This window comes from Oncorhynchus mykiss, chromosome 19 (genome assembly GCF_057628025.1).
Source record: "Oncorhynchus mykiss isolate SJ-2025 chromosome 19, ASM5762802v1, whole genome shotgun sequence".
Classification (NCBI taxonomy): Eukaryota; Metazoa; Chordata; class Actinopteri; order Salmoniformes; family Salmonidae; genus Oncorhynchus; species Oncorhynchus mykiss.
In genome coordinates this window covers 23,559,417-23,585,346 of record NC_143040.1, presented here as the reverse complement: position 1 = coordinate 23,585,346, position 25,930 = coordinate 23,559,417, and the positions used below count along the sequence as shown (strand labels likewise).

The window sequence follows — 25,930 nt, the reverse complement described above, 5'->3', positions numbered from 1 at the left end:
GCACACATGGGATGAATCAACATGGTTTCCACGTAGTTTCAATGGAATTACGTTGAACCGACATCTGTGCCCAGTGGGATGCTACTATATTATCTTAAAGAGCGACTGCCTTTAAAAAGCAACGGATCCCTTTGAAAAACGGCCTATGTGGCATCTATATAAATCAGAAACAGTTATTCTAGTGTCAAAATTGACTACAAAGTGTAAATATGATAATTTTGGTGACAAAGTCAGTCTTGACTAAAACGGAGTATGGAACATCCATTTGTCACAAGGGGTGAACTGCCCAGCAGCTCCGACTTTGTTTACATACTACAACACCTTGCGCTTTTTTTTACTTGAGAAATACTGCACCAAACACCTTAGTGAGACGTAAAATTGCGCAACCAAAAACGTCCAAAAATATTACAGATTTTTTGAGTTATCTTCGATTATTTTGGGAGATTTTGAGGAAGTGAAATCGGCTTCGTTGTCTGCAGTGTTTCATGGGGGACAAACGTTAACAAAATGCGGAATCGGTCAATAAACACATTTCTAAGACTGAAATCAAATTTTTCTAATGAGCAACAGAAAAACACTTGCCAATCGGCGTTTTGAGTCGCTTTTAAACTAAACATGGATTTATAATAAAAGAAAGTACAAACCTCACTGCTCCCATCCACTCACCCAAAATACCACCCAATCCCCATCCAACCTCTATGACCCTATCAATTTAAAAAAAAAATATTCCTTTCTATGTCAGAAATTCACTAAATAATACATGTTCAACCGTTTCCTCTACCATTCACACATTCCAGTAGCATGTTCCACTATCAATTTCAAAGAAGAATTCAAGCCTGTATGCCCTAATCTCATCCTACACTCACATAACTCCCTTCTGTTCCCATAGCATTGCTTTGCTTATGCCATGCTTGCTTTTCTTCACTTTGAGTTGCTCTGCCTTGCATGCAACCTCAGTGACGCCCCATTTACTTTGTGATTTATTTCATTACGGCGTACCTCATCTTCATGGAGTCTTGCACTGCTACTGAACGGACCTGTGTAGTGTTAGTTACGCAAGATGGAGAAGAGCCTGTCTCTCGTCAGTGATCGCATTTATTTTGGGAGATTGTAAATGTCACATTTTGTTTCAGGTGATAATAAAACATGTTTTGTTTAGTTATTTTTCCTCAACTTCTTAGGATAGCCTGGGCTCTCAAATCCTGACGGCCAGCCTTACCTATTCATGTAAAGCTTGGTAATGCGAGACACGCTGTAAGATATTTCATCTCCAAACCACTGCAATGTAAAGAATTGTCATGGATTTGGCCAAGTTTCAAGTGTGTACAGACGACCAGAGTATACTGAAGAACGTTGTGTACAAGGATGACGTTGATGCAATTGTGGTGACAGGATGCACATTAAATTGTGTGATCGCCAATATACCATAGAAGACGATACAGTAAACCTAGGCTATAATAAGTACCGTTTAATATTTAACTTACTGAGGTGATGTAGATTGAAAAGTCGTTCTATACATACCTACTCTATTCTTGCTAACACATTGTTCTTAATAAACAAATATGCTCTCAGCTTGAAAGATACGAATCATAATACTGATGTGTAATGTAATAAACAGTACCGTAATTCAAAGAACAGCGCGCAATCCTTTTCATTTAACCACACCCTTTGAGCAATGACGCCAACCAAAAATAATTTATCTTCAGTGCGTAACCGGAAGTGAACGTTGACCAAGAACAATTTACACGTTAGCATTGTTGTTATTTAGACGTTTATTAACACATTGGAACTCAAAATATGACTCATTTAACGGCACAACATCACATACTTCAGGTATTCTTTAATTCACGTTAGAGATAGGACTTGGTTGATAGACGTTATCTAAGTAACGTTAGCTAACAATGGTTTTTCACACTCAAATAGCCTCCATCATGGAGGTTCTAGCGAATGCAGCTGTGGCAGAGATCTGTAAAGTCGTAGACGACGACTATGCAGTGTTTCGTTTGGAAATAACTCAAAACCAGAAAGAAAACAGGACATTGCGGAGGAAACTACAGCTATTGGAACTGAAGGTGGTACGGGAGCGCGCAGAGAGGACAATTAGAGAGCGCGTCCGCGCCAGTCGTCCCAGTAGTGTGAAGATCCTCGACCAATACAGAGGAATGGCAAGAGGTACATTTTGCAGAAGGCCGAGACTGTGTGGTCAGTCGGCCAGTTTCCCCTCTGTGCATGTGTTCAGATTTGTTACCTAGAATTGGGTCTTGGTCAGTTTTTGGATAGTATGCAATACAGGGCCGGTCGTAGATTTTTGGTGGCCCTACAAAAATAATATTCGTTTTAGAATCAAGTTTGTTACAAATTTTGCCATGACTTGTGCCATGTTAATATCAGTGTTTAGTTTGAGCTGATTCCTGCACGAGCAGGATCTGGCACCTTGCTGTTTCGGACTGTTTCATGTCGGAACCTATTTGGTTGGATCTGGTGCCTCTCGTGGCATAAAAAAACATTTAGACTTTTTGCAATGTAAACATTTTGAATAAAAGCGATCAAAGTTCATACAAGTAGCCTCTTTGTTGATTCTCCTGTCCACCTCCACAAACAAACAACATACTGTGAAAAAGTAGATTTTCAGCCCGGGCCTGATATTCTAAGTATGTATTCAGGTTAGGCCGGCCCAGGCTTATGGTTTGCGCAACATTGTAACCTATGTTGGAGACCAATGTGTGACCGCAGCTGTGTGACAAGCGTGCCTGTATCTCTCTCAGAACTAGAATGTGATTAACTTTTTATGATCTCCCTCCCTCTTCTGATAGACATGAGTCTGCAACTCTTATCTCTCCAGAGTTGCGCCTCTTTATTTCCTTGTAGAAGCATAGTCACGCGAAGGGTTCTGGAGGAGCTGCAGCACCCCTGATATATTGAAATACATTTTCCAAGGTTACTGCTGTCTGTTCAGAAAAAAATACAAAATTCAGAATAGCTTACTACACAAATGTAGTCAGAGGACCAATATCTTCTTTTAAATAATAGCTGTGGAGTGTAGCCTAATAACAAGGCGGGAACGCACGGCAAATCTGTCAGTGAACAAACAGCATGCAGACAAAACAGGTCTTTAGCAATATTTCAAATACAATCACGGGAAAACACAGGTTGAAAAGCAAATAGCTCCTGCTGAACATTTGGCACGATTGCATCGGCCATCACCAGCGAGTGAGCTGCGCATCATTGGACAAATCAGTTTAACTGGAAAGCATTTTAGGACTAATTTCCTCATATTGTAGCCAACAATATGCGGCTCCACACACCTAGGCTATTGATGGATTCAAGATATGGTCGTTTTTATTGATTTCTCAGTTAGTCCGTATCAAAGTAGCCTGTCATTTAAGATCATTTGTGCGATATTAAAACATATTCTGCCAAAGTCTCCAGTCATGTAAAATGATGTAGAATTGCCTGAAATCCGTTTTTATAAAAGGCCACTTTTCTGACAGTTTGTGCAGAAATTCTTCGGTTGCTGGTCTCAGTCCGGGTGGCTGGTCTCAGACAATCTCGCAGGTGAAGAAGACTGATGTGGAGATCCTGGGCTGGCGTGGTTACGCATGGTCTGTGGTTGTGAGGCCGGTTAGACGTGGATGGATTATCTTGGCAAAGGAGAAATACTCATTAACAGGGATGTAAACAAATGTGTCCACAATTTGAGATAAGCTTTTTTGTGTTTATTTCAGCTCATGAAACATGGGACCACAACACTTTTCATGTTGCGTTTTACATTTTTGTCCAGTGTAGATAGTCTAGCTGCCGGCAGAGACTGCTATTTCAGTAACGTTGAAGGGGGTCTGTCTAGTATTAGGGGCGGCAGGGTAGCCTGGTGGTTAGAGCGTTGGACAAGTCAGTTAATTAAGAACAAATTCTTATTTTCAATGACGGCCTAGCTGACGAGTTACAAATCGAGGTACACATCTGTCGTCCTGCCCCAGCCTAGTAACCGGAAGGTTGCAAGTTCAAAACCCTGAGCTGACAAGTTACAAATCGAGGTGATGTGTTTAACTGACTTGCCTAGTTAAATAAAGGTAAAATAAAAATTACTGGATGAAGCTAAAGTTAAATGGAGCCTACTTTAGGCTACAAAGTTCTCATAACTTTACTTTACAGAGAGTAGGCTACTGAGACATAGTGATGTGGAGAGGCTGAGGCAAGTTTCGATGCATGCAGAGGAGCTCTGACGAAGGCCAAGAGACCCCCTTTTTCTCCCCAATTAATTGTAGTTGCGGTCTCTGCAATTCCCCTACAGACTCGGCAAAGGTCGAGAGCAATGCGTCCACCGAAACACGACCCTGCCAAGCCGCACTGCTCCTTGACACAATGCCTTCACCAATCTGTCGGAGGAAACACCGTCCAACTGGCGCCCGGCCCGCCACAAGGAGTTGCTAGAGCACGATGAGACAGAGCTGTTAGAGAATTGAATGGTAATTTCTCTACCATAAGCCGCCTCCATCGTTTTAGAGAAATCTCAGCCTGCCAAACCCTCCCCTTACCCGGGTGATGCTGTGACACAGCCTTGGATCGAACCCGACGCTGTAGGGGCACGTCAGCACTATGATGCAGTGCCTTAAACCACTACACCACTCGGGAGGCCTTATTTTTTACTTATCTAATTGTTACCATGCACCTGCAACAAGATAGCTCTGATGTGCAAGTGTATTTTTGAACGTTGAAAGTAAAACACAAGTCACCTCCTTCTCCCGCCCCCACATCTGGACCCTTCTGGGAGAGAGAGGAGCCCACAGATGCACCTTAGGAGGATGAGGAGATGATGACTGGTAGGTTGATGGAGTGGCAACCCCTGCAGCGTCTCATCCATCACAGCATACCACTTCCAGAATGCGGCTATGGCCTCCCTCTCCCTCGGTGCTGAGTCCGGTGGGGGCAGCTTTCAACTCCTTAAAAATATGGAAAAGGATAGCTTTCAGCATCAAAGTAGGGATATTCGAACACGGCCAGTGTCAATCGTGTACAATATAGTGTTGAGCATTTACAGTACCTAACTTTAACCACCTCTTTTCCCCCAATCACTCTCTCAGGTGAAGGTCATCTCACTGGAGGCCACATGAGCTTTGAGAAGCCAGTGGGACACAATACATGGAGAGATGACCAACCAATCACTGTTGATGAGGGAAGTGGATCTTCAACCCAGCATGTTATTGTGATAGAGGTTAGTGTCATAATGTAACATAAAAATGTGCAGTACATCAATTGTGGCCCGTTTATTTCAGAAAGGCTTCCCTCAACTATTGATTTGATTACATGTACATCCTTATTTATCTGCCATAGGGGAGCTTGTGAAACTTCCCGATGACATTGTTATCCAATGCTAGTCTTGAATCGGTAATAACCTCATCTCTTCATGTGTCAGTCTGCAGATGCAGAGGCTTCTGGTTCTGGAGGATCATCTCTGGTCAAACAGGACAGGACTGAAGGAGACCACCCACGGCACAGCAGAGATATGAAGCTGGAGACTGGAGCAGCGGCTGGCGTGGCGCCCCTTGTAGCCACGGAGGACCTCGCCACCATGCCCCATCCAAGGAACCGACGCAGCATCACGGAGGTCAATGGAACGCTGGACGCTGTCCTCAAGTCAGAGACAGACACCAAGACTTTAACTGTAACACACAGGCTCTTACACACTAGATCTGACCACAGGTCAGACCCAGAGAGACTGGGGCTGAGGCAACTAAGCTGTCCTCTTGCTCCCGGCTCAGAGTATTTACTTTACGGTAACCCGAGCCCGAGGACGGTTCATTCCCATCGGGACTCAGGTTACGCGTTAGAGACGGGAAATGATCCGTCTTGTTCCTACACAACAGAGATGGACCCTGACAACATGCCCTTGGATTTAGAAACACAGATTGATCAGTCTAGAGGGGACTGGAATCGGTACAGTAGTAGTGTATACTCTGAAGGGTACCTAGATAAGAAAGGGGAGGTTATAGTGGTAGATGAGGTGAAAGTGGAGGGCGACGCTCCTCTGACATGGAACGTAGACGATACTCACTTAGGGGAAGGACACTCACAGGGCAGAGATTTGTTAGATTACAGGGAAAGCTTAGAGACAAATCCAAGCATCGAGACCCACTCCCCTTTACATGCGCTCAGGGATCGCGACCCAGTGTCCAAGTCGATGGACCATTCCGGTTCACACATTCTTTTTGATCAGGTTTTGAACTCAAATGACCAAGGCGCCAAGGTTTTGGGAGGTGAAGCAAGCAGTAGTAAAGAGAAGCGGTTCCTCTGCATGTTCTGTAACAAAGGCTTCAGCTGCCTCCAGAAGGTGGAGATCCACCAGAGGGTCCACACAGGAGTGAAACCCTTCAGCTGTACCCAGTGTCACATGCGTTTCACAGAGGCTGGTAAACTGAAGAGGCACCAGAGGGTCCACACAGGGGAGAAACCCTTCAGCTGTACCCAGTGTCAGATGCGCTTCGCCCAGGCTGGGCACCTGAAGAGGCACCAGAGGGTCCACACAGGGGAGAAACCCTACAGCTGCCCCCAGTGTCACATGCGCTTCGCCCAGGCTAGCAACCTGAAGATGCACCTGAAGGTCCACACGGGAGAACGGCCATTTGCCTGTACACACTGCGGGAAGAAGTTCTCAGAGAGGAGCTACCTCAGGATACACCAGCAGAAAAACCATTCCACTCTGTAACATAGAAAGTAACCATTCCACTTGATCGCTTCTGACGTGTAGATCAAATGCTGCATTAAAGTCAAAGATTAATTTTCATTGTTGTCAGCAGAAAATATCTGCAGATGCATTTGGAATAACAGTAATACAGAGGGGTTGGGTTAAATGCGGAAGACATTTCAGTTGAAGGCAATCATTTGTACAACTGACTAGGTATTCCCTTTCCATAATATATTTCAGTGTTGTATATTCCTGGGTTGAATAATGCATCCAGGCATTTTGTGATCTACAAGCCTTAAAAGTCTGTTGTATATTGTGTTTGTGCTGTGTAAGCGATGTGTTTAGAAATGCCTATTTCATTACTTCCAACTACTTAATGAGAAAATTAATGCAGTTTTATCAAGTTCATACAGATTTTTTGTTGACATGCATGTGTGGTTTTTATATGGAGAATTTAACACTTAAATACACGTAACCATATACAGTTTGAAAATGGCATAGTTGGGCACTAATAAGCAGACACTGGAACGTGGTAGCTGTATAACACTGAATGGGTAAGTGCTGTATGGGTTTTGACTGAGAGAAATGCAGTAAATTAAGATGACTCAATGTTTATGATCACTATGTTTGATGTACAAGATGTCATGTCGTCATACCCTGGCTTCTTCTGAACAGACTGAGCCTATGTTTGTTTATTGTGAAGAAAACTCACCACTGAACATGCACCTGAATGCACTCATGACTCCTTTCGATGCGCACCAAAATTACGATCCATTTCTCTGAATTACCTTGTGAAAGCCTAACATTGTAAGATCGTATTTTATAACTTAGCTAGTCATGTTTGCAAAAGAACAAGCTTTCAGATTATGCCCACTTTACCCAGATTGCGATTTCTAATGGACTGTTTTTGGTAACCTTCTATCTTATGTTACCATACCAACATAACATATCATACTAATTTGAGTGACCTGGATTTACTTTAACTCTGTTATGTCTGATCTATGAGGCCAGTCTGGAGATTGATACCATTTCAAAGGTTACAAACATGGTTGTCAAACTATTTTATAATTTCTTGAAAAAAAGTTATGAAAATTGTAATTTTCTTAATCTTTAACGTCAATTATCTAAAATGCGTATAAACCAATTTTTAAAATTATATTCGCATTTGCTGCTTGGACTCTTTTACATCATCTGTGTGGTGTTTTGTCCACCATCGGTTGAATATAGGGTGAGTGTCATGTCAATCATATAAATAAAAGATAGATGTGGTAGTTGCTGCAGCAGAGAAATATTGGGGTGAGAGATTTTAGTGCAGAACATCTGCAGGGAGTTTTGAGAGAAGGGGCCAAAGTAGTGGGATGGGGTGGTGGATCTTTGGGGATAGTGTATAGGTGCAGGATTAGATCATGGTGTAATATTCCCTTTTTTTGTGACCAAATGTGAAAACTGCACTCTGTTCTGTGAAAAACAGCAATACGCAACACAGCATCTAGTCTGCCGGAAATTCAAAAAGAAGAAGAATAAAAAGAAAAGATGGTTCACTATTTACCAAAGATTATGGATATACTGACAAGATACATGTCTCTCTGCCCTAACAACGGGAGTAGTTGTTCACAAAGCGGCACTGCAGGCTGTCTAGCTCCCGCCTATACTTTCTTTGAATTGGTGGATACATCTCATTATTGTAATTAGGGATACACAATATTTCGGTAAGCATATCGGAATCGGCCTCTATTAGCTAAAAATGCCAACATCGTCATTGGCCCGATGTCTAGTTTAAAGCCGATGTGCAAAACCGATGTCAAAACTGACGTTCATACTTATATAACGTAGGTAGATTATGTAAAATGACGTAAAATATAGCGCAACACAGCATTCCTAACCTAGCCCACAATGTCTGCTGTGTGGATCGAGCAGTTAACAAGATGAGCAGTCATTTGAAAGAGTAAGAACATTTCAGGTGATTTCAAGGTGAAATCCAATAACGCCAAGATAATGGAATTCATTGCCCTTGACAATCAACCGTTCTCTGTCGTGGATGATGTTGACTTTCGCAGACTGGTCGAGCACCGGGACACACCACCAAGTAGGCGCTATTTTTCAGATGTTGCCCTAGTGGAGTAACACAGTATTGTTGAAACTCACCTCCATGAGCTACTTGCACTGCTATTAGCTTCACGACTGACATTTGGACCAGCTATGTCAGCCGCATTATGAGTCTAACAGCACAGAGGAAAGCCGTATTGCATGCTCAAGAATGTGCTGGTTCTCATACTGCTGCTGCCATTTCAATGGCATTTGAGAACTTGTGTTTGAAACTTGGAAACATGAACACTCTGAGCTCCATTCGAACAACTGACTCGAGAAATAAGCTCAACTGCATCTGCAGCAGACGTGATACCCTGTCATGGCATTGAAACACCTGCTCAACAAAAATGCCAACACAGATCGTCGGGTTAACTTGGAAAAGTACTCTACTAGAGGCTGTGAACAAGAGATTCGGTGGCATTCTCTCTGAGCCTCTACTGTGTCACCACCATGCTCGATGCTAGGTACAAGGACCGCTACTTTGATGCAGACGAGAAACAGGGTTTATGTGAAATGTTAGACAGCTGGATAAGATAGAAACGGACACGGTGACAGTGCGCGCCGAGGAAGAGAGGCCACGGACAGACAGAGCTGAAACAGCTTGACATGTATGATGAAATCCTGGTTGAGACTGAACAAATGAACAACGAAACAACACAGCAAGTATGTGAAAGAAATAGGTTTTGATTATGTTTTACTGGTAATGGGGACACATGTAAATGCCAACAAAATAACTATTTGGCCAGTGTGTGTGTTTCAACTGTTTAACAGTACTAGAATGCACAAAAGGCAGCTAAAATGTTTATCAGTTATCGGTATCGTTTTTTTGGAGCAAGGAAAATATTGGGTATCGGCCAAAAATGTCATCAGTGCATCCCTAATTGTAATCTTTAAAAAAATATTAAATTAGGATTGCATTCAATGGAGAGAGATGCTATGCTACTAGCCTCATTCCATGAATATGCATAGCCATCTCGGGACAACTCTAATATAGACGTATACTATGATTCGGTGAGTGAGTTGATCAGGAAGTGTATAGGAGATGTTGTACCCACTGTGACTATTAAAATATACCCTAACCAGAAACTGGATAGATGGCAGCATTCGCGCAAAGCTGAAAGAGAGTACCACCGCATTTAACCAGGGCAGGCAACTGGGAATATGGCAGAAAATAAACAGAGTAGTCATAGCCTCCGCAAGGAAATCAAACAAGAAAAATGTCAGTATAGAGACAAAGTAGTCAATTCAACGGCTCAAACGCGAGATGTATGTGTCTACAGATTTATTTAACCTTTATTTACCTAGGCAAGTCAGTTAAGAACAAATTCTTATTTACAATGACGGCCTAGGAACAGTGGGTTAACTGCCTTGTTCAGGGGCAGAACGACAGATTCTTACCTTGTCAGCTCAGGGATTCGATCTAGCAACCTTTAGGTACACTGGCCCAACACTTTAACCACTAGGATACCTGCTGCCCCAATCACAGACTACAAAAGGAAAACCAGCCACGTCTTGCTTCCAGACAAACTTAACACCTTCTTTGCCCACTTTGAGGATAATACAGTGCCACCGACGTGACCTGCTACCAAGGACTGTGAGCTCTCCTTCTCCGTGGCCGACGTGAGTAAGACATTTAAACGTGTTAACCCTCGCAAGGCTGCCGGCCCAGACGGCATCCCTAGCTGCGTCCTCAGAGCACCAACTGGCTGGTGTGTTTACGGACATGTGTTTACCGACATTTTCATTCCCTATCCCAGTCTACTGTCCCCACATGCTTAAAGATGGCCACCATTGCTCCTGTACCCAAGAATGCAAAGGTAACTGAACTAAATGACTACTCACTTCTGTCATCATGAAGTGCTTTGAGAGACTAGTCAAGGATTATATCACCTCTACCTTACCTGACACCCTAGATCCACTTCAATTTGCTTACCGCCCCAGTTGGTCCACAGACGATGCAATTTCCATAACACTGCCGTATCCCATCTGGACAAGAGGAATACCTATGTAAGAATGCTGTTTATTGACTACAGCTCAGCATTCAACACCATAGTACCCTCCAAGCTCATCATTAAGCTTGAGGCCCTGGGTCTCAACCCCGCCCTGTGCAATTGGGTCCTGGACTTCCTGACAGGCCGCCCAAAGGTGGTGAAGATAGGAAAAAATATCTCCACTTCGCTGATCCTCAACACTGGGGCCCCACAAGGGTGCATGCTCAGCCCCCTCCTGTACTCCCTGTTCACCCATGACTGCGTGGTCATGCACGCCTCCAACTCAATCATCAAGTTTACAGATGACACAACAGTAGTAGGCTTGATTACCAACAACGACAAGACAGCCTACAGGGAGGAGGTGAGGGCTCTTGGAGTGTGGTGTCAAGAAAACAACCTCTCACTTAACGTCAAGAAAACAAAGAAGATGATCGTGGACTTCAGGAAACAGCAGAGGAAGCACCCCCCTATCCACATCGACGGGACAGTAGTGGAGAAGGTGGAAAGTTCCTCTGCGTACATATCACTTACAAACTGAAATGGTCCACCCACACAGACAGTGTGGCGAAGAAGGTGCAACACCGCCTCTTCAACGAAATTTGGCTTGTCACCTAAAACCCTCACAAACTTTTACAGATGCACAATTGAGAACATCCTGTCTGGCTGTATCACTGCCTGGTACAGCAACTGCACCGCCCACAACCGCAGGGCTCTCCAGAGGGTGGGGGGGGGGGGGTCTGCACAACGCATCACCGGGGCAAACTACCTGCCCTCCAAGACACCTACAGCACCCAATGTCACAGGAAGGCCAAAAAGATCAAGGATAACAACCACCCGAGCCCCTGCCTGTTCACCCCACTACCATTCAGAAGACGAGGTCAGTACAGGTGAATCAAAGCTGAGACCAAGAGACTGAAAAACAGCTTCTATCTCAAGACCATCAGACTGTTAAACAGCCATCACTAACACAGAGAGGCTGCTGGATACATAAGACTTGAAATCATTGGCCACTTTAATAAATGGAACACTAGTCACTTTAATAATCCATTGTAATAATATGGACATATCGTGTATTACTCATCTCATATGTTTATACTGTATTCTATCTATTGCATCTTAGCTCATGCCGCTCTGACATTGCTCATCCATATAAACTGGACAGTTTTATCTCCATCTCTTCATGGACAGTCTTACCGACAGTTGTGGATGCTTTGTGTGATGTATCGTTGTCTCTACCTTCTTGCCCTTTGTGCTGTTGTTTGTGGCCAATAATGTTTGTACCATGTTGTTGTCATGTTGTGTTGCTGCCTTGCTATGTTGTTGTCTTAGGTCTCTCTTTATGTAGTGTTGTCTCTTTTGTCATGTGTGCTTTGTCCTATTTGCATTTTATAATAAGAATGTTATCCCAGCCCCCGTCCCCGCATGAGGCTTTTTGGTAGGCCGTCATTGTAAATAAGAATTTGTTCTTAACTGTCTTACCTAGATGTTAAATTTAAACATAAAAATAATTTCCTTTACTTAGATTCGTGTGTATTAGGTATTTGTTGTGGAATTGTTAGATATTACTTGTTAGACATTGCTGCACTGTCGGATCTAGAAGCACAAGCATTTAGCTACACTCACAATAACATCTGCTAACCATGTGTATGTGACCCATACAATTTGATTTGATATAAAGTGGTTTTTCTCCGAATTGCCGGGACGTCACGTGTCCTACTTATATCAGTACATTCGTAACAACTTAAACATTACGAAACTTATATTCGATCAAATAAACCAACATAGTCATAAAATTTTTTGTTGACCAAATTCGACTCTCATTGACCATATCTAACCACTCCTTGCTTGATTGGCGAAACAACGAAAAAACGCCACCTGCTGGAAGGAGACAGACTTTCTGCCGAGTTGGGCCTGTCTCTTCCTCTATGGTATTAGAAACTGTGAAACTGAAGAAAACGGAAGTGAACAGTGACGAAGAACAATTTCCACATTAGCGTTTTTATTGTCATTTAGACGTTTATGAACACCCTGGAACTCAAAATATGACTCATTTAACGGCACAGCATCATATACTTACCAAAGGTAGTGTTTAATTCGCATTGCAGACAGGATTTGTTTGATAGATTGTATCTAGGTAACGCTAGCTAGCTGCTAACAATGGCTAACTGTATGGCTTTTCATTCTCAAATAGCCTCCATTATGGAGGTGCTAGCGAATACAGCCGTGGCAGACATATGTAAACTCGTAGACGACGATTATGCAGTGTTTCGTTTGGAAATAACTCAAAGCCAGAAAGAAAACAGGACATTGCGGAGGAAATTACAGCTATTGGAACAGAAGGTGACACGGGAGCGCGCAGAGAGGACAATGCGAGAGCGCGTCCTCGCCAGTCGTCCCAGTAGTGTCAAGATCCTCGACCGATACAGAGGAATGCCCAGAGGTACATTTTGCACACATTTTGGCTGTCGCCCCGTTCCCGTCTGCGTATGTGTTCAGATGTATTACCCAGAATTTTGTCTTTGTCAGTTTTTGGATAGTATGCAATACTTCCCCTGATTACTTACTTAGCTGTCTTGAACAAAGACACAATATTTCCCGGAAGGCCGAGGCTGCGCAGTTTGTCGCGGTTCATATATAGCTTTGTGCCTGTCTTGCACATGTTTTTTACATGTGTTACCCAGAATTGGGTGATGGTCAGTTTTTGAATAGTATGCAATAATTCCTATGATTACTTATCTAGTGCAAAGACACTATCATATTCATACCAGATTCTTGATTTACTGCATTTCCTATTTACTCAATGAAAACAATATGATGATTATGTTTCATGCAATCAACCTATAAATAGTATATCAATAAGTTATGAGGTGTTACCTTATATCCTTGCCAATTCTAGATATTGTCAATAGTGTACAATATACCATTGAGCATTGACATTAGCTTATCGAACCACCTTTTTTCCCCCAATTAATCTCCGGTGAAGGACATCTCACTGGAGGCCACAGGAGCTTTGTGAAGCCAACAGGACACAATACATGGAGAGATGACCAACCAATCACTGTTGAGGGGAGTGGAACCTCAACCCAGCATGTTATCGTGATAGAGGTTTGTGTAATAGTATTGTACATACAGTACAGGGTAGCCTAGTGGTTAGAGTGATGGACTAGTAACCGGAAGGTTGCAAGTTCAAACCCCCGAGCTGACAAATATGTCGTTCTGCCCCTGAACAGGCAGTTTACCCACTGTTCCTAGGCCGTCATTGAAAATAAGAATTTGTTCTTAACTGACTTGCCTAGTTAAATAAAGGTAAAATTAAATGAAAACATCAAATGTGGCAGGTTTATTTCAGAAAGGCTCCCATCAAACTATTTACTTGTTTACATCAAATGTGGCAGGTTTATTTCAGAAAGGCTCCCATCAAACTATTTACTTGTTTACAGTACCAGTCAAAAGTTTGGACACACCTACTCATTCAAGGGTTTTTCTTTATTTTTACTATTTTATACATTGTAGAATAATCAAACTATAAAATAACACATATGGAATCGTATAGTAACCAAAAAAGTGTTAAACAAATCAAAATATATTTTATATTTGAGATTCTTCAAACTAGCCAACCTTTGCCTTGATGACAGCTTTGCACACGCTTGGCATTTTCTCAACCAGCTTCAGCTGGAATGCTTTTCCAACAGTTTTGAAGGAGTTCCCACATATGCTGAACACTTGTTGGATGCTTTTCCTTTACTCTGCGGTCCAACTCATCCCATACCATCTCAATTGGGTTGAGGTCAGGTGATTGTGGAGGCCAGGTCGTCTGATGCAGCACTCAATCTCTCTCCTTCTTGTTCAAATAGCCCTTACTCAGCCTGGAGGTGTGTTGGGTCATTGTCCCACTAAACGCAAACCAGATGGGATGGCAATTCGCTGCAGAATGCTGTGGTAGCCATGCTGGTTAAGTGTGCCTTGAATTCTAAATAAATCACTGAGTGTCATCAGCAAAGCACCCCCAAACATCACACCTCCTCCATGCTTCACGGTGGGAACCACACATGCGGTGATCATCCGTTCACCTACTCTGCGTCTCACAAAGATACGGCAGTTGGAACCAAAAATCTAAAATTTGGACTCATCAGACCAAAGGACATATTTCCACCAGTCTAATGTCCATTTCCTGTGTTTCTTGGCCCAAGCAAGTCTCTTCTTCTTGTTGGTGTCCTTTAATTGTGGTTTCTTTGCAGCAATTCGACCATGAAGGCCTGATTCATGGGGCGGCAGGTAGCCTAGTGGTTAGAGCGTTGGACTAGTATCCACAATGCAAGATCGAATCCCCGAGCTGACAAGGTACAAAATCTGTCGTTCAGCCCCTGAACAAGGCAGTTTACTCACTGTTCCTAGGCTGTCATTGAAAATAAGAATTTGTTCTTAACTGACATGCCTAGTTAAATAAAGGAAAAATACAAATTCACGCAGTCTCCTCTGAACAGTTGATGTTGAGATGTCTGTTACTTGTGAAGCATTTATTTGGGCTCCAATTTCTGACGCTGGTAACTAATGAACTTATCCTCTGCAGCAAAGGTAACTCTGTCTTCCTATTCTGTGGCGGTCCTCATGAAAGCCAATTTCATCATAGCGCTGGATGGTTTTTGCAACTGCACTTGAAAGAAACTTTAAAAGCTCTTGAAATGTTCCGTATTGACTGACCTTCATATCTTAAAGTAATGATGGACTGTCGTTTCTCTTTGCTTATTTGAGCTGTTCTTGCCATAATATGGACTTGGTCTTCTACCAAAAAGGTCTATCTTCTGTATACCCCCTACCTTGTCACAACACAACTGATTGGCTCAAACGCATTAAGGAAAGAAATTCCACAAATTAACTTTTAACAAGGCACACATGTTAATTGAAATGTATTCTAGGTGAGTACCTCATGAAGCTGGTTGAGAGAATGCTAAGCTTGTGCAAAGCTGTCATCAAGGCTACTTTGAAGACTCTCAAATGTAAAATATATTTTAATTTAACACTTTTTGGTTACTACATGATTCCATATGTGTTATTTCATAGTTTTGGTGTCTTCACTATTATTCTACAATGTATAAAATAGTAAAAATAAAGAAAAACCCTTGAATGAGTAGGCGTGTCCAAACTTTTGACTGGTACTGTACATCCGTATTTATCTGCAATAGGGGAGCTTGTGAGACTTCCCTACAACATTGTTATCCAATTCCACTCATGTACCAGTAACCTCCACTCTTTTTGTGTCAGTCTGCAGATACAGAGGTTTCAGGTCCTGGGGTCAAGCAAGAGAGAACTGAAAGAACTGACACAAGACACAGAAGAGACGTCCAGACTGGATTGACTGGAGCGCCCCCTGTATCCAGGGAGGACCCCGCCGCCTCGCCCCAGCCCAGGACACGACACAGCATCACGGAGGTCAGTGGAACGCCGAACAACGTCCTCAAGTCAGAGACAGACACCAAGACTTTAACTGTAACACACAGGCTCTTACCCACAGAATCTGACCACAGATCAGACTCAGACGCTGGGGCCACTGGGCTGTCCTCCTGCTTCCAGCTCAGAGTACTTACCGGTATTTCACCAGAGCCAGAGAACGGTTCTTTCCTGTGGAGATGGTGACGCTTTAGACACTGGTGTTGATGACCTGTCTTGTTCTTACGCTACAGAGATGGACCCTGGCAACATATCCTTGAGTTTAGAGACACAGACTCATCTGTTTAGAGGGGACTGTAACCAGTACAGTAGTAGTGTATACTCTGAAGGGTGCCTAGATAAGAAACGGGAGGTTGTAGTGGTAGATGAGGTGAAAGTGGAGGGCGACGCTCTTCCCACATGGAATGCAGATAGTCACCTAGGAGACGGACACTCACAGGGCAGAGATTTCTTAGATTACAGAGAAAGCTTAGACACAAATATAAATGTTGTCACCCACTCCCCTTTACATGCATTCAGGGATCGTGACCCAGTGTCCACGTCGATAGCACCTTCCGATTCACACGGCTGCGTCGTTTTCGATCAGGTGTTGAACTCAAATGACCAAAGGGCCATGGCTCGTGGAGGGGGAGCAATATCAGGCAATAGTAAAGAGAAACGGTTCCTCTGCATGTTCTGTAACAAAGGCTTCCGCTGCCCCCAGAAGGTGGCGATCCACCAGAGGGTCCACACAGGGGAGAAACCCTTCAGCTGTACCCAGTGTCATATGTGCTTTTCCCAGGCTTGTCACCTGAAGAGGCACCAGAGGGTCCACACAGGGGAGAAACCCTACAGCTGCCCCCATTGTGAAAAGAGGTTCTCCCGCCAGGACCAGCTGAAGATGCACCTGAAGGTCCACACTGGAGAGAGGCCATTTGCCTGTACGCACTGCAAGAAAAGGTTCTCAGAGAAGAGCAACCTCAGCATACACCAGCAGAAACACCATTCCACTATGTAACATAGAAAATAACCATTCCACTCTATAGCGTCTGGCGTTTAGATCAAACCCAGCATTAAAAACATAGATTCATTTTCAATGTTATCAGCAGAAAAGATCAACAGATGCATTTAGAATAATGATAGAAACAGATTTCAGTGTTGAATATTTGTGGGTAGAATATTGCATCTAGATATTGTGTGATATATAAGCCTAAAAATAAGTGCTTGAGGTGTTCCGGAAGACTGTTCTAAAAAATGGACCTCTGTAGGAGATAAAAAATTGGCCTAGTTTGGGCCAGTTCTTGTGGAGTAGTGGTGGACCCGAGTATTAAATGTGAATAGTGATTGAAAAGAAACAGGGAGTACGTATTTTTTTTTCGTTGAAAAGAAACGGGGAGTACATTTTTTAAAAATTGAAATGCGTACAGATTTTAAGTTGGTTGATGTCATGAATATTAAGAACTTGAAAGCAATGGAAAGGTGGAGAGGAACTGGCACGACGGTCTGAAATGAGTTGCAGGCATCACAAAACGTTTTCGGAGACTTAATATGTTAAGGTTACTTTTGTAAGTATTGGCCTAGACCAGGGCTATTCAACTCTTACCCTACGAGGTCCAGAGCCTGCTGATTTTCTGTTCTACCTGATAATTAATTGCACCCACCTGTTGTTCTAAATCTGTACGTGAGTAGAGGGGAACAATGGAGAAAGAAATACAGCACAACTGGCTCCAGAGTTGAGTTTGAGGGGCCTAGACTATATTGCAACATAAGGATGCATTAAGGTGTATTACAGATTTAATATTATTTTACTTGAGATGAGATGTTGAATTCGTCTGATGACACCAATATCTCTCGCAATTTTATTGCAGACAAATGAAGTGGGATTTGCCCAGTTTATTTTTTTGTCAATAAAAACACCTAGGAATTTGTTAGTTTTAACACTGGGTAGTAAAGGAAATGTATAATTTTTTTATTCAACTGTTGGACCGAGGACAGACACTGGTTACAATATGCAATTTGATTATATTCCAATCGTCTAAATTCTGTAGGCTACCCGTAAAAAGCGCTGCATGGTCAATCCGCATTGGCCGTGTAGCATTTATGGTGATACGGCCTCTGCAGAAGTCAGGGAATTCATACTTTTTGTGCTTCGCGGAGCAGAGCTGTTATGAAGGAACTTGTCAAGGAAGTGAGTTTGTGTTTATACAGGACCTTCCGCCGCCCACCTACCATCAGCCAATCATGTCAATGCGGAGATATACGGAGCCCTCTGCATTGTTACAAAATTTGGGAGGCGCAAGGCGATGCGGTACAGAGCTCAATTTGGCCTCTGCATGCTTCCGTAGGCGCCGCAATTGCGTCACACCTTCCATACGGAGCCTCCGACCACATTTTCAGATCGAGCATAAATAGGCTTTTAGCCTATCCATTGTCATATTATGAAAGGTGTGAAAACAGATAATAGGCTGCATTTTGTGTCCCTGGCTGAGTTGATGAGCTGATTTGGGCAATCAGTTGATTGACATGTAGAACCTACTGTAGAACGATACATTTTCCTCCAGTGTGGAGGCTCGCCTACGTTTTATAGCTAGGCTGTGTATAATTTGTCAATTTAGTTATTGTCTTTGGTGTGGATTGAAAGTGTGTATTGTGTGGACTTAATAGTTCATTTTGTAAAGCTGTCAAGATGTTTGAGCCTATCCCAAGATGATTTTGATGAGCTGAGACACTTTTCTCTGGATAGTCAATTATCAGACTATTTGTTTTACTTCTTGAAAACATTGAAATAAATGCAATTCACTTGTGGGCCTAATGTAGGCTCAGGCTTGCCACTAGATCACCCAGCACTGGGCGAGAACTCATGAGGCTCGGAGCCAAAGCACACTGCTTAGACCTCTGCGCTACTGCAGGTCACAATGCTGTAGCAAGCTGTAAGAATGCTATGAATACCAGTGGCGGTCAATGTCGTTTAAGATGAGGGAGGTCAATTATATTTTTTTACGAGCATGGCCTTATTTATATTACAGCATATTGGATGACTGTCATTCATATTCCATTCACCCAGTTCAATGTAACATCGATAGGTTTAGGCTACAACGTGTTACTCTATACCCATCATGAGGTTGCTACAACCTAGCCTATGAATGAAAGTTTACAACGTAGGTGCACACAGATCGAGAGAAAGATTTGAGGTGACAGACAGTGACACCGTCGTAGAAACTTTTACACAGGGAGACTCAGTCAATCTTAAATTAATCATTGTTTATTTTCATGCATGTGACAGATCAATACCTCATGAGACTTCTTCTCTCTAAACTGAAACCTTGAAACTGAGAGATCCCTTTCTCTAAACAAGGTTCTGGGGGTACTGCCAAATTCAGATACTGATAGTGAGGATTCGTTCAACCAGTCACTTGCTTGAACCAAGAAATTGGTTATTAGAAAAGCACACACTTAAAATGTCTATCACATTATCACTTGTGGGACAATAATCGTTACATTTTAAGATAAGCATTAGATTTTAGCTTCTATATCATATTTATAATAAAGTAAGGGAAATCAACACATTAAACCAGACACGTCATCATTTCAAACCCATCTTTCTGGGTTGTACTTTTAAAACCATTGCAGTAGAATGTTTTAACTTAACCTTTGCTTCATACAGTTCAAGTCGGAAGTTTATTTACACTTAGGTTGGAGTCATTAAAACTTCACACATTTCTTGTTAGCAAACTATAGTTTTGGCAAGTCGGTTAGGACATCTACTTTGTGCATGACACAAGTAATTTTTCCAACAATTGTTTACAGACGGATTATTTCACTTTTAATTCACTGTATCATAATTCCAGTGGGTCAGATATTTACATACACTAAGTTGACTGTGCCTTTAAACGGCGTGTAACATTTCAGAAAATGATGTCATGCTTTAGAAGCGTCTAATAGACTAATTGACATAATTTGAGTCAATTGGAGGTGTACCTGTGGATGTATTTCAAGGCCTACCTTCAAACTCAGTGCCTATTTGTTTGACATCATGGGAAAATCAAAATAAATCAGCCAAGACCTCGAAAATAAATTGTAAACCTCCACAATTCTGGTTCATCCTTGGGAGCAATTTCTAAACGCCTGAAGGTACCACGTTCATCTGTACAAGCAATAGTACGCAAGTATAAACGCCATGGGACCACGCAGCCGTCATACCGCTCAGGAAGGAGACGCGTTCTGTCTCCTAGAGATGAATGTAATTTGGTGCGAAAAGTGCTAATCAATCCCAGAACAGCAGCAAAGGACCTTGTGAAGATGCTGGAGGAAACAGGTACAAAAGTATCTATATCCACAGTAAAACAAGTCCTATATCGACATAGCCTGAATGGCCACTCAGCAAGGAAGAAGCCACTGCTCCAAAACCACCATAAAAAAGCCAGACTACGGTTTGCAACTGAACATGGGGACAAAGATCGTACTTTTTGTAGAAATGTCCTTTGGTCTGATAAAACAAAAATAGAACTGTTTGGCCATAACGGCCATCGTTATGTTTGGAGGAAAAAGGGGGATGCTTGCAAGCTGAAGAACACCATCCCAACCGTGAAGCACGGGGGTAGCAGCATCATGTTGTGGGGGTGCTTTGCTTTGCTTTTTTCCCCCCAAATTGGTTTATACTCCCTTATCTTGGCGATCTCACTACAGAGTTACAGGGTCAGAGAGTTGAGGGCTAATCCTTAGGCAGAAATCCCGACCATCCAGCAGACCCAATCTGGTGAAATCTGTTATTGAAGCAAGACAAAAAACAAAGAAAACAAAAACAACAGCAATATACATATCACTTGATGTGGGGAAAACTTCAATCCATTTGAGTAACTGTCAACCATTACCAACACATTTTTTCCTTTTACAAGCAGGCATGTGAAGAAAATCTATTTGCATATTTACCAAAGGGCCACAGGGGACTGGTAATTCCCCCTTTGGACACGACTCACATCGTGATTCATGCGCCCAAAAAAAACAACACTGCCTTTTCCCTTGATGACTCCATCTTAACTTAATTAAAAATAGACTAGAGAAAGATGTCCCTCATTCAGGGGCAGCACACTCTCTCTCCTTCTCGTGTTCTGAATCATACACAGGACTGTTGATGATAAATTATAAAACTTCCTCTTAATTATTATTGTTTCCATAGTACATTTAAATGTCACCCAATGTCTCCAGTCTTTCTAGTGAGGGTGATCAGGCTTCACCAGAAAGTTAGGTCAGAGGTCATTCAACCCCATTAAGTGAGTGTTTGTTTCCCCTGTACCTCAGACATTATTTAAAGATAAAGATATTTCAAACATTCTGTGTACCAGGTTTAGTTTTTCAGTACATTTCATATCAAGATAATTTAAGTGTGCAACCAGAACTCTGAAAAGTTTAACTTCCAAAATGTTTTATTTGTGTACCCTTTAAGTTGCATAATTTCTAACCTGTGAAAAACCACTAAAACAAAAATAAAAAGACCCCACACAATAAATCAGAGTACAAACCACTAACAAATATTCATTAACAAGTGGGTTGTGTGGGTGCTGGCTTGTGTGTGGTAAAACTTGTAGGGTAAAAACAAACAAAATGGCCAGGCCTTAGCTAGCAGTCAAGCTGAATAGGCCTCTTCTAAATTTAAAAATCCCAGAGCCTGTCTCTTGTAACCATTGTCATTTTGACCTGTTGCGTTGACATACAGTTCTGTACAAACTGTCCCTAGGACATAAAATAGTCAAAATAAGGAACCTGTTGTTTAACAAATTTACTAGGACCTTCAAAAAGTTGGTGCTGACTTATCAGCTCAATATTCGTGACTAAAAACATTTACTTGGATCTACTTCAATTCTGGACACACGTAATGGAAACAGGCTGTTTTAAAGGATATTACCTTCTTACTTAAATCACTGGTGCTACCGAAACTATAGAATAATAATTGGAAATTGTCATAAACGTGTCATTTCAATTATTCCCAGATTTTCCCACTGTGTCCCTAACAGACAGGTTTATTTTCAGTGAGTACTGGCGGCTAGCTGTTCCACAGGAAGCTTATCTCTAACCCAAACACTAGATATCGGCCTCCCTCTGCAAACACTAGATATCGGCCTCCCTCTGTTCATAATGTAACCTTGTATTGAAACATTTACTTCTTCAAATTACTAAGATATTGCATTAGTGCTATCTGAAAGCCACTTACCATTCACTTTGTTCCTTCACACTTATTAAATGTCTATTTAAAGATTCATATGTAATGCTTTGGCGGGATCAATATGTATTAACTGGGCTGGCACTGTCTCATGCTCTGTCCATATTAACCTATTTGGGCTAGGGGGCAGCATTTTCAGGTTTAGATGAAAAGCATGCCCAGAGTAAACTGCCTACTACAGTCCCAGTTGTTAATATATGCATATTATTAGTAGATTTTGATAGAAAACACTCAGAAGTTTCTAAAACTGTTTGAATGATGTATGTGAGTATAACATAACTCATATGACAGTCAAAAACCTGAGAAAAATCCAACCAGGAAGTGGGAAATCTGAGGTTTGTAGTTTTTCAACTCTTGGCCTATCGAATATACAGTGTCTATGGGGTCATTTTGCACTTCATAAGGCTTCCACTAGATGTCAACAGTCTTTAGAACCTTGTTTGAGGCTTCTACTGTGAAAGAGCGGGGAATGAGAGGGGATTGAGCCAGGTGTCTGGCAGAGTGCCATGGGCTCGTGATTCGCGCTCATGTTCACCTCGCGTTCCATTGCTTTTCTACAGACAAAGGAATTTTCCGGTTAGAAAATTATTGAAGATTTATGTTAAAAACATCCTAAAGATTTATTTTATACTTCGTTTGACATGTTTCCACAAACTGTAATGTGACTTTTTGTCTGAACTTTTGCCTGGACCTGCCTGCGTGTCGTGAGTTTAGATTGTGTACTGAACGCGCGAACCAAAAGGAGTTATTTGGACATAAATGATGGACTTTATGGAACAAATCAAACATTTATTGTGGAACTGGGATTCCTGGGAATGCATTCTGATGAAGATCATCAAAGGTAAGTGAATATTTATTATGCTATTTCTGACTTCTGTTGACTCCAACATGGCAGATATCTTTTTGGGTTGTGTTGGTCTCTGAGCGCCGTGCTCAGATTATTGCATGGTTTGCTTTTTCCGTAATTTTTTTGTAATCTGACACAGCGGTTGCATTAAAGAGAAGTACACTGCTCAAAAAAATAAAGGGAACACTAAAATAACACATCCTAGATCTGAATGAATGAAATATTCTTATTAAATATTTTTTTCTTTACATAGTTGAATGTGCTGACAACAAAATCACACAAAAATTATCAATGGAAATCAAATTTATCAACCCACGGAGGTCTGGATTTGGAGTGACACTCAAAATTAAAGTGGAAAACCACACTACAGGCTGATCCAACTTTGATGTAATGTCCTTAAAACAAGTCAAAATGAGGCTCAGTAGTGTGTGTGTGGCATCCACGTGCCTGTATGACCTCCCTACAATGCCTGGGCATGCTCCTGATGAGGTGGCGGATGGTCTCCTGAGGGATCTCCTCCCAGACCTGGACAAAAGCATCCGCCAACTCCTGGACAGTCTGTGGTGGATGGAGCGAGACATGATGTGCTCAATTGGATTCAGGTCTGGGGAACAGGTGGGCCAGTCCATAGCATCAATGCCTTCCTCTTGCAGGAACTGCTGACACACTCCAGCCACATGAGGTCTAGCATTGTCTTGCATTAGGAAGAACCCAGGGTCAACCGCACCAGCATATGGTCTCACAAGGGATCTGAGGATCTCATCCCGGTACCTAATGGCAGTCAGGCTACCTCTGGCGAGCACATGGAGGGCTGTGCGGCCCCCCAAAGAAATGCGACCCCACACCATGACTGACCCACCGCCAAACCGGTCATGCTGGAGGATGTTGCAGGCAGCAGAACGTTCTCCACAGCGTCTCCAGACTCTGTCACGTCTGTCACATGTGCTCAGTGTAAACCTGCTTTCATCTGTGAAGAGCACAGGGCGCCAGTGGCGAATTTGCCACTCTTGGTGTTCTCTGGCAAATGCCAAACGTCCTGCACGGTGTTGGGCTGTAAGCACAACCCCACCTGTGGACGTCGGGCCCTCATACCACCCTCATGGAGTCTGTTTCTGACCGTTTGAGCAGACACATACACATTTTTGGCCTGCTGGAGGTCATTTTGCAGGGCTCTGGCAGTGCTCCTCCTGCTCCTCCTTGCACAAAGGCGGAGGTAGCGGTCCTGCTGCTGGGTTGTTGCCCCCCTACGGCCTCCTCCACGTCTCCTGATGTACTGGCCTGTCTCCTGGTAGCGCCTCCATGCTGACAGACAAAGCAAACCTTCTTGCCACAGCTCGCATTGATGTTCCATCCTGGATGAGCTGCACTACCTGAGCCACTTGTGTGGGTTGTAGACTCCGTTTCATGCTACCACTAGAGTGAAAGCACCACCAGAATTCAAAAGTGACCAAAACATCAGCCAGGAAGCATAGGAACTGAGAAGTGGTCTGTGGTCACCACCTGCAGAACCACTCCTTTATTGGGGGTGTCTTGCTAATTGCCTATAATTTCCACCTGTTGTCTATTCCATTTGCACAACAGCATGTGACATTTATTGTCAATCAGTGTTGCTTCCTAAGTGGACAGTTTGATTTCACAGAAGTGTGATTTGACTTGGAGTTACATTGTGTTGTTTAAGTGTTCCCTTTATTTTTTTTGAGCAGTGTATATCTTTAATTCTGTGAATAATACTTGTATCTTTTATCAATGTTTATTATGAGTATTTCTGTAAATTGATGTGGCTCTGTGAAAATTCACGGGATGTTTTGGAGGCAAAGCGAAATGTAAACTGAGGTTTTTGGATATAAATATGAACTTGATCGAACAAAACATACATGTATTGTGTAACGTGTCATCTGATGAAGAATATCAAAGGTTAGTGATTAATTTTCTCTATTTCTGTTTTTTGTGACTCCTCTCTTTGGTTGGAAAATCGCTGTATGCTTTCTGTGACTAGTTGCTGACCTAATATAATGATATGTTATGCATGCTTTCGCCGAAAAGCTTTTTTAAAATCGGACACTGCGGTTGGATTAACAAGAATTTTATCTTTAAAATGGTGTCTAATTCTTGTATGATTGAGAAATTTGAATTATGAGATTTCTGTTGATTTGAATTTGGCGCCCTGCAATTTCATTGGCTGTTGGCGAGGTGGAACCCTGTTCCTAGACAGGTTAAGGCTTTACCTAGCATGTTCTGTATTCATCTACTCAACCGTTTAACACCATTGGCTCTATTTAACAGGGCATGGGGTTTATTTCAAAATGTATTACCAGGGTGGAAGAAAACTGTTTATATTTTTATTGGTTAGGGGTAAGTCAAATCCTGTACAATGCTTTAACCTTATCTTTCTCAAATGATCCATAAAGGGACCACTGAACATTTCTCAGAATACGTCTATGTGTGGGTGTGCAAGTTGTATATATATTTTTTTCTATTGTTACTTCGTCAGATCTCTGGTAACCCATTATACATTTGTGTTACATCACAAATTCCTCCTCTACACCAGTGTTCTATTCATACAAGGGTTTACATATTCCCTCTAGTGTTCTATTTAAAAGCATATTCGGGAATAATACTCTATCTCCATACAGAACCCCTATATAAAGTTATAAATCTTTAGTTTTTCATGTCCACAC

The 25,930-nt window shown here is 42.3% G+C and overlaps 1 protein-coding gene across 1 annotated transcript in view; it reads left to right on the top strand.

Annotated features, from left to right (window-relative positions):
* Nucleotides 1-25,930, top strand: part of LOC110498509 (uncharacterized) — a 53,925-nt gene that overhangs the window by 20,498 nt on the left and 7,497 nt on the right. The window contains exons 2-6 of the mRNA XM_090209682.1: nucleotides 5,082-5,212; nucleotides 5,414-6,700; nucleotides 12,910-13,201; nucleotides 13,745-13,866; nucleotides 16,024-16,191. Of these exons, the coding sequence (XP_090065808.1) occupies nucleotides 5,082-5,212; nucleotides 5,414-6,700; nucleotides 12,910-13,201; nucleotides 13,745-13,866; nucleotides 16,024-16,191 (2,000 nt within the window). The remainder of the gene's footprint in view (nucleotides 1-5,081; nucleotides 5,213-5,413; nucleotides 6,701-12,909; nucleotides 13,202-13,744; nucleotides 13,867-16,023; nucleotides 16,192-25,930) is intronic.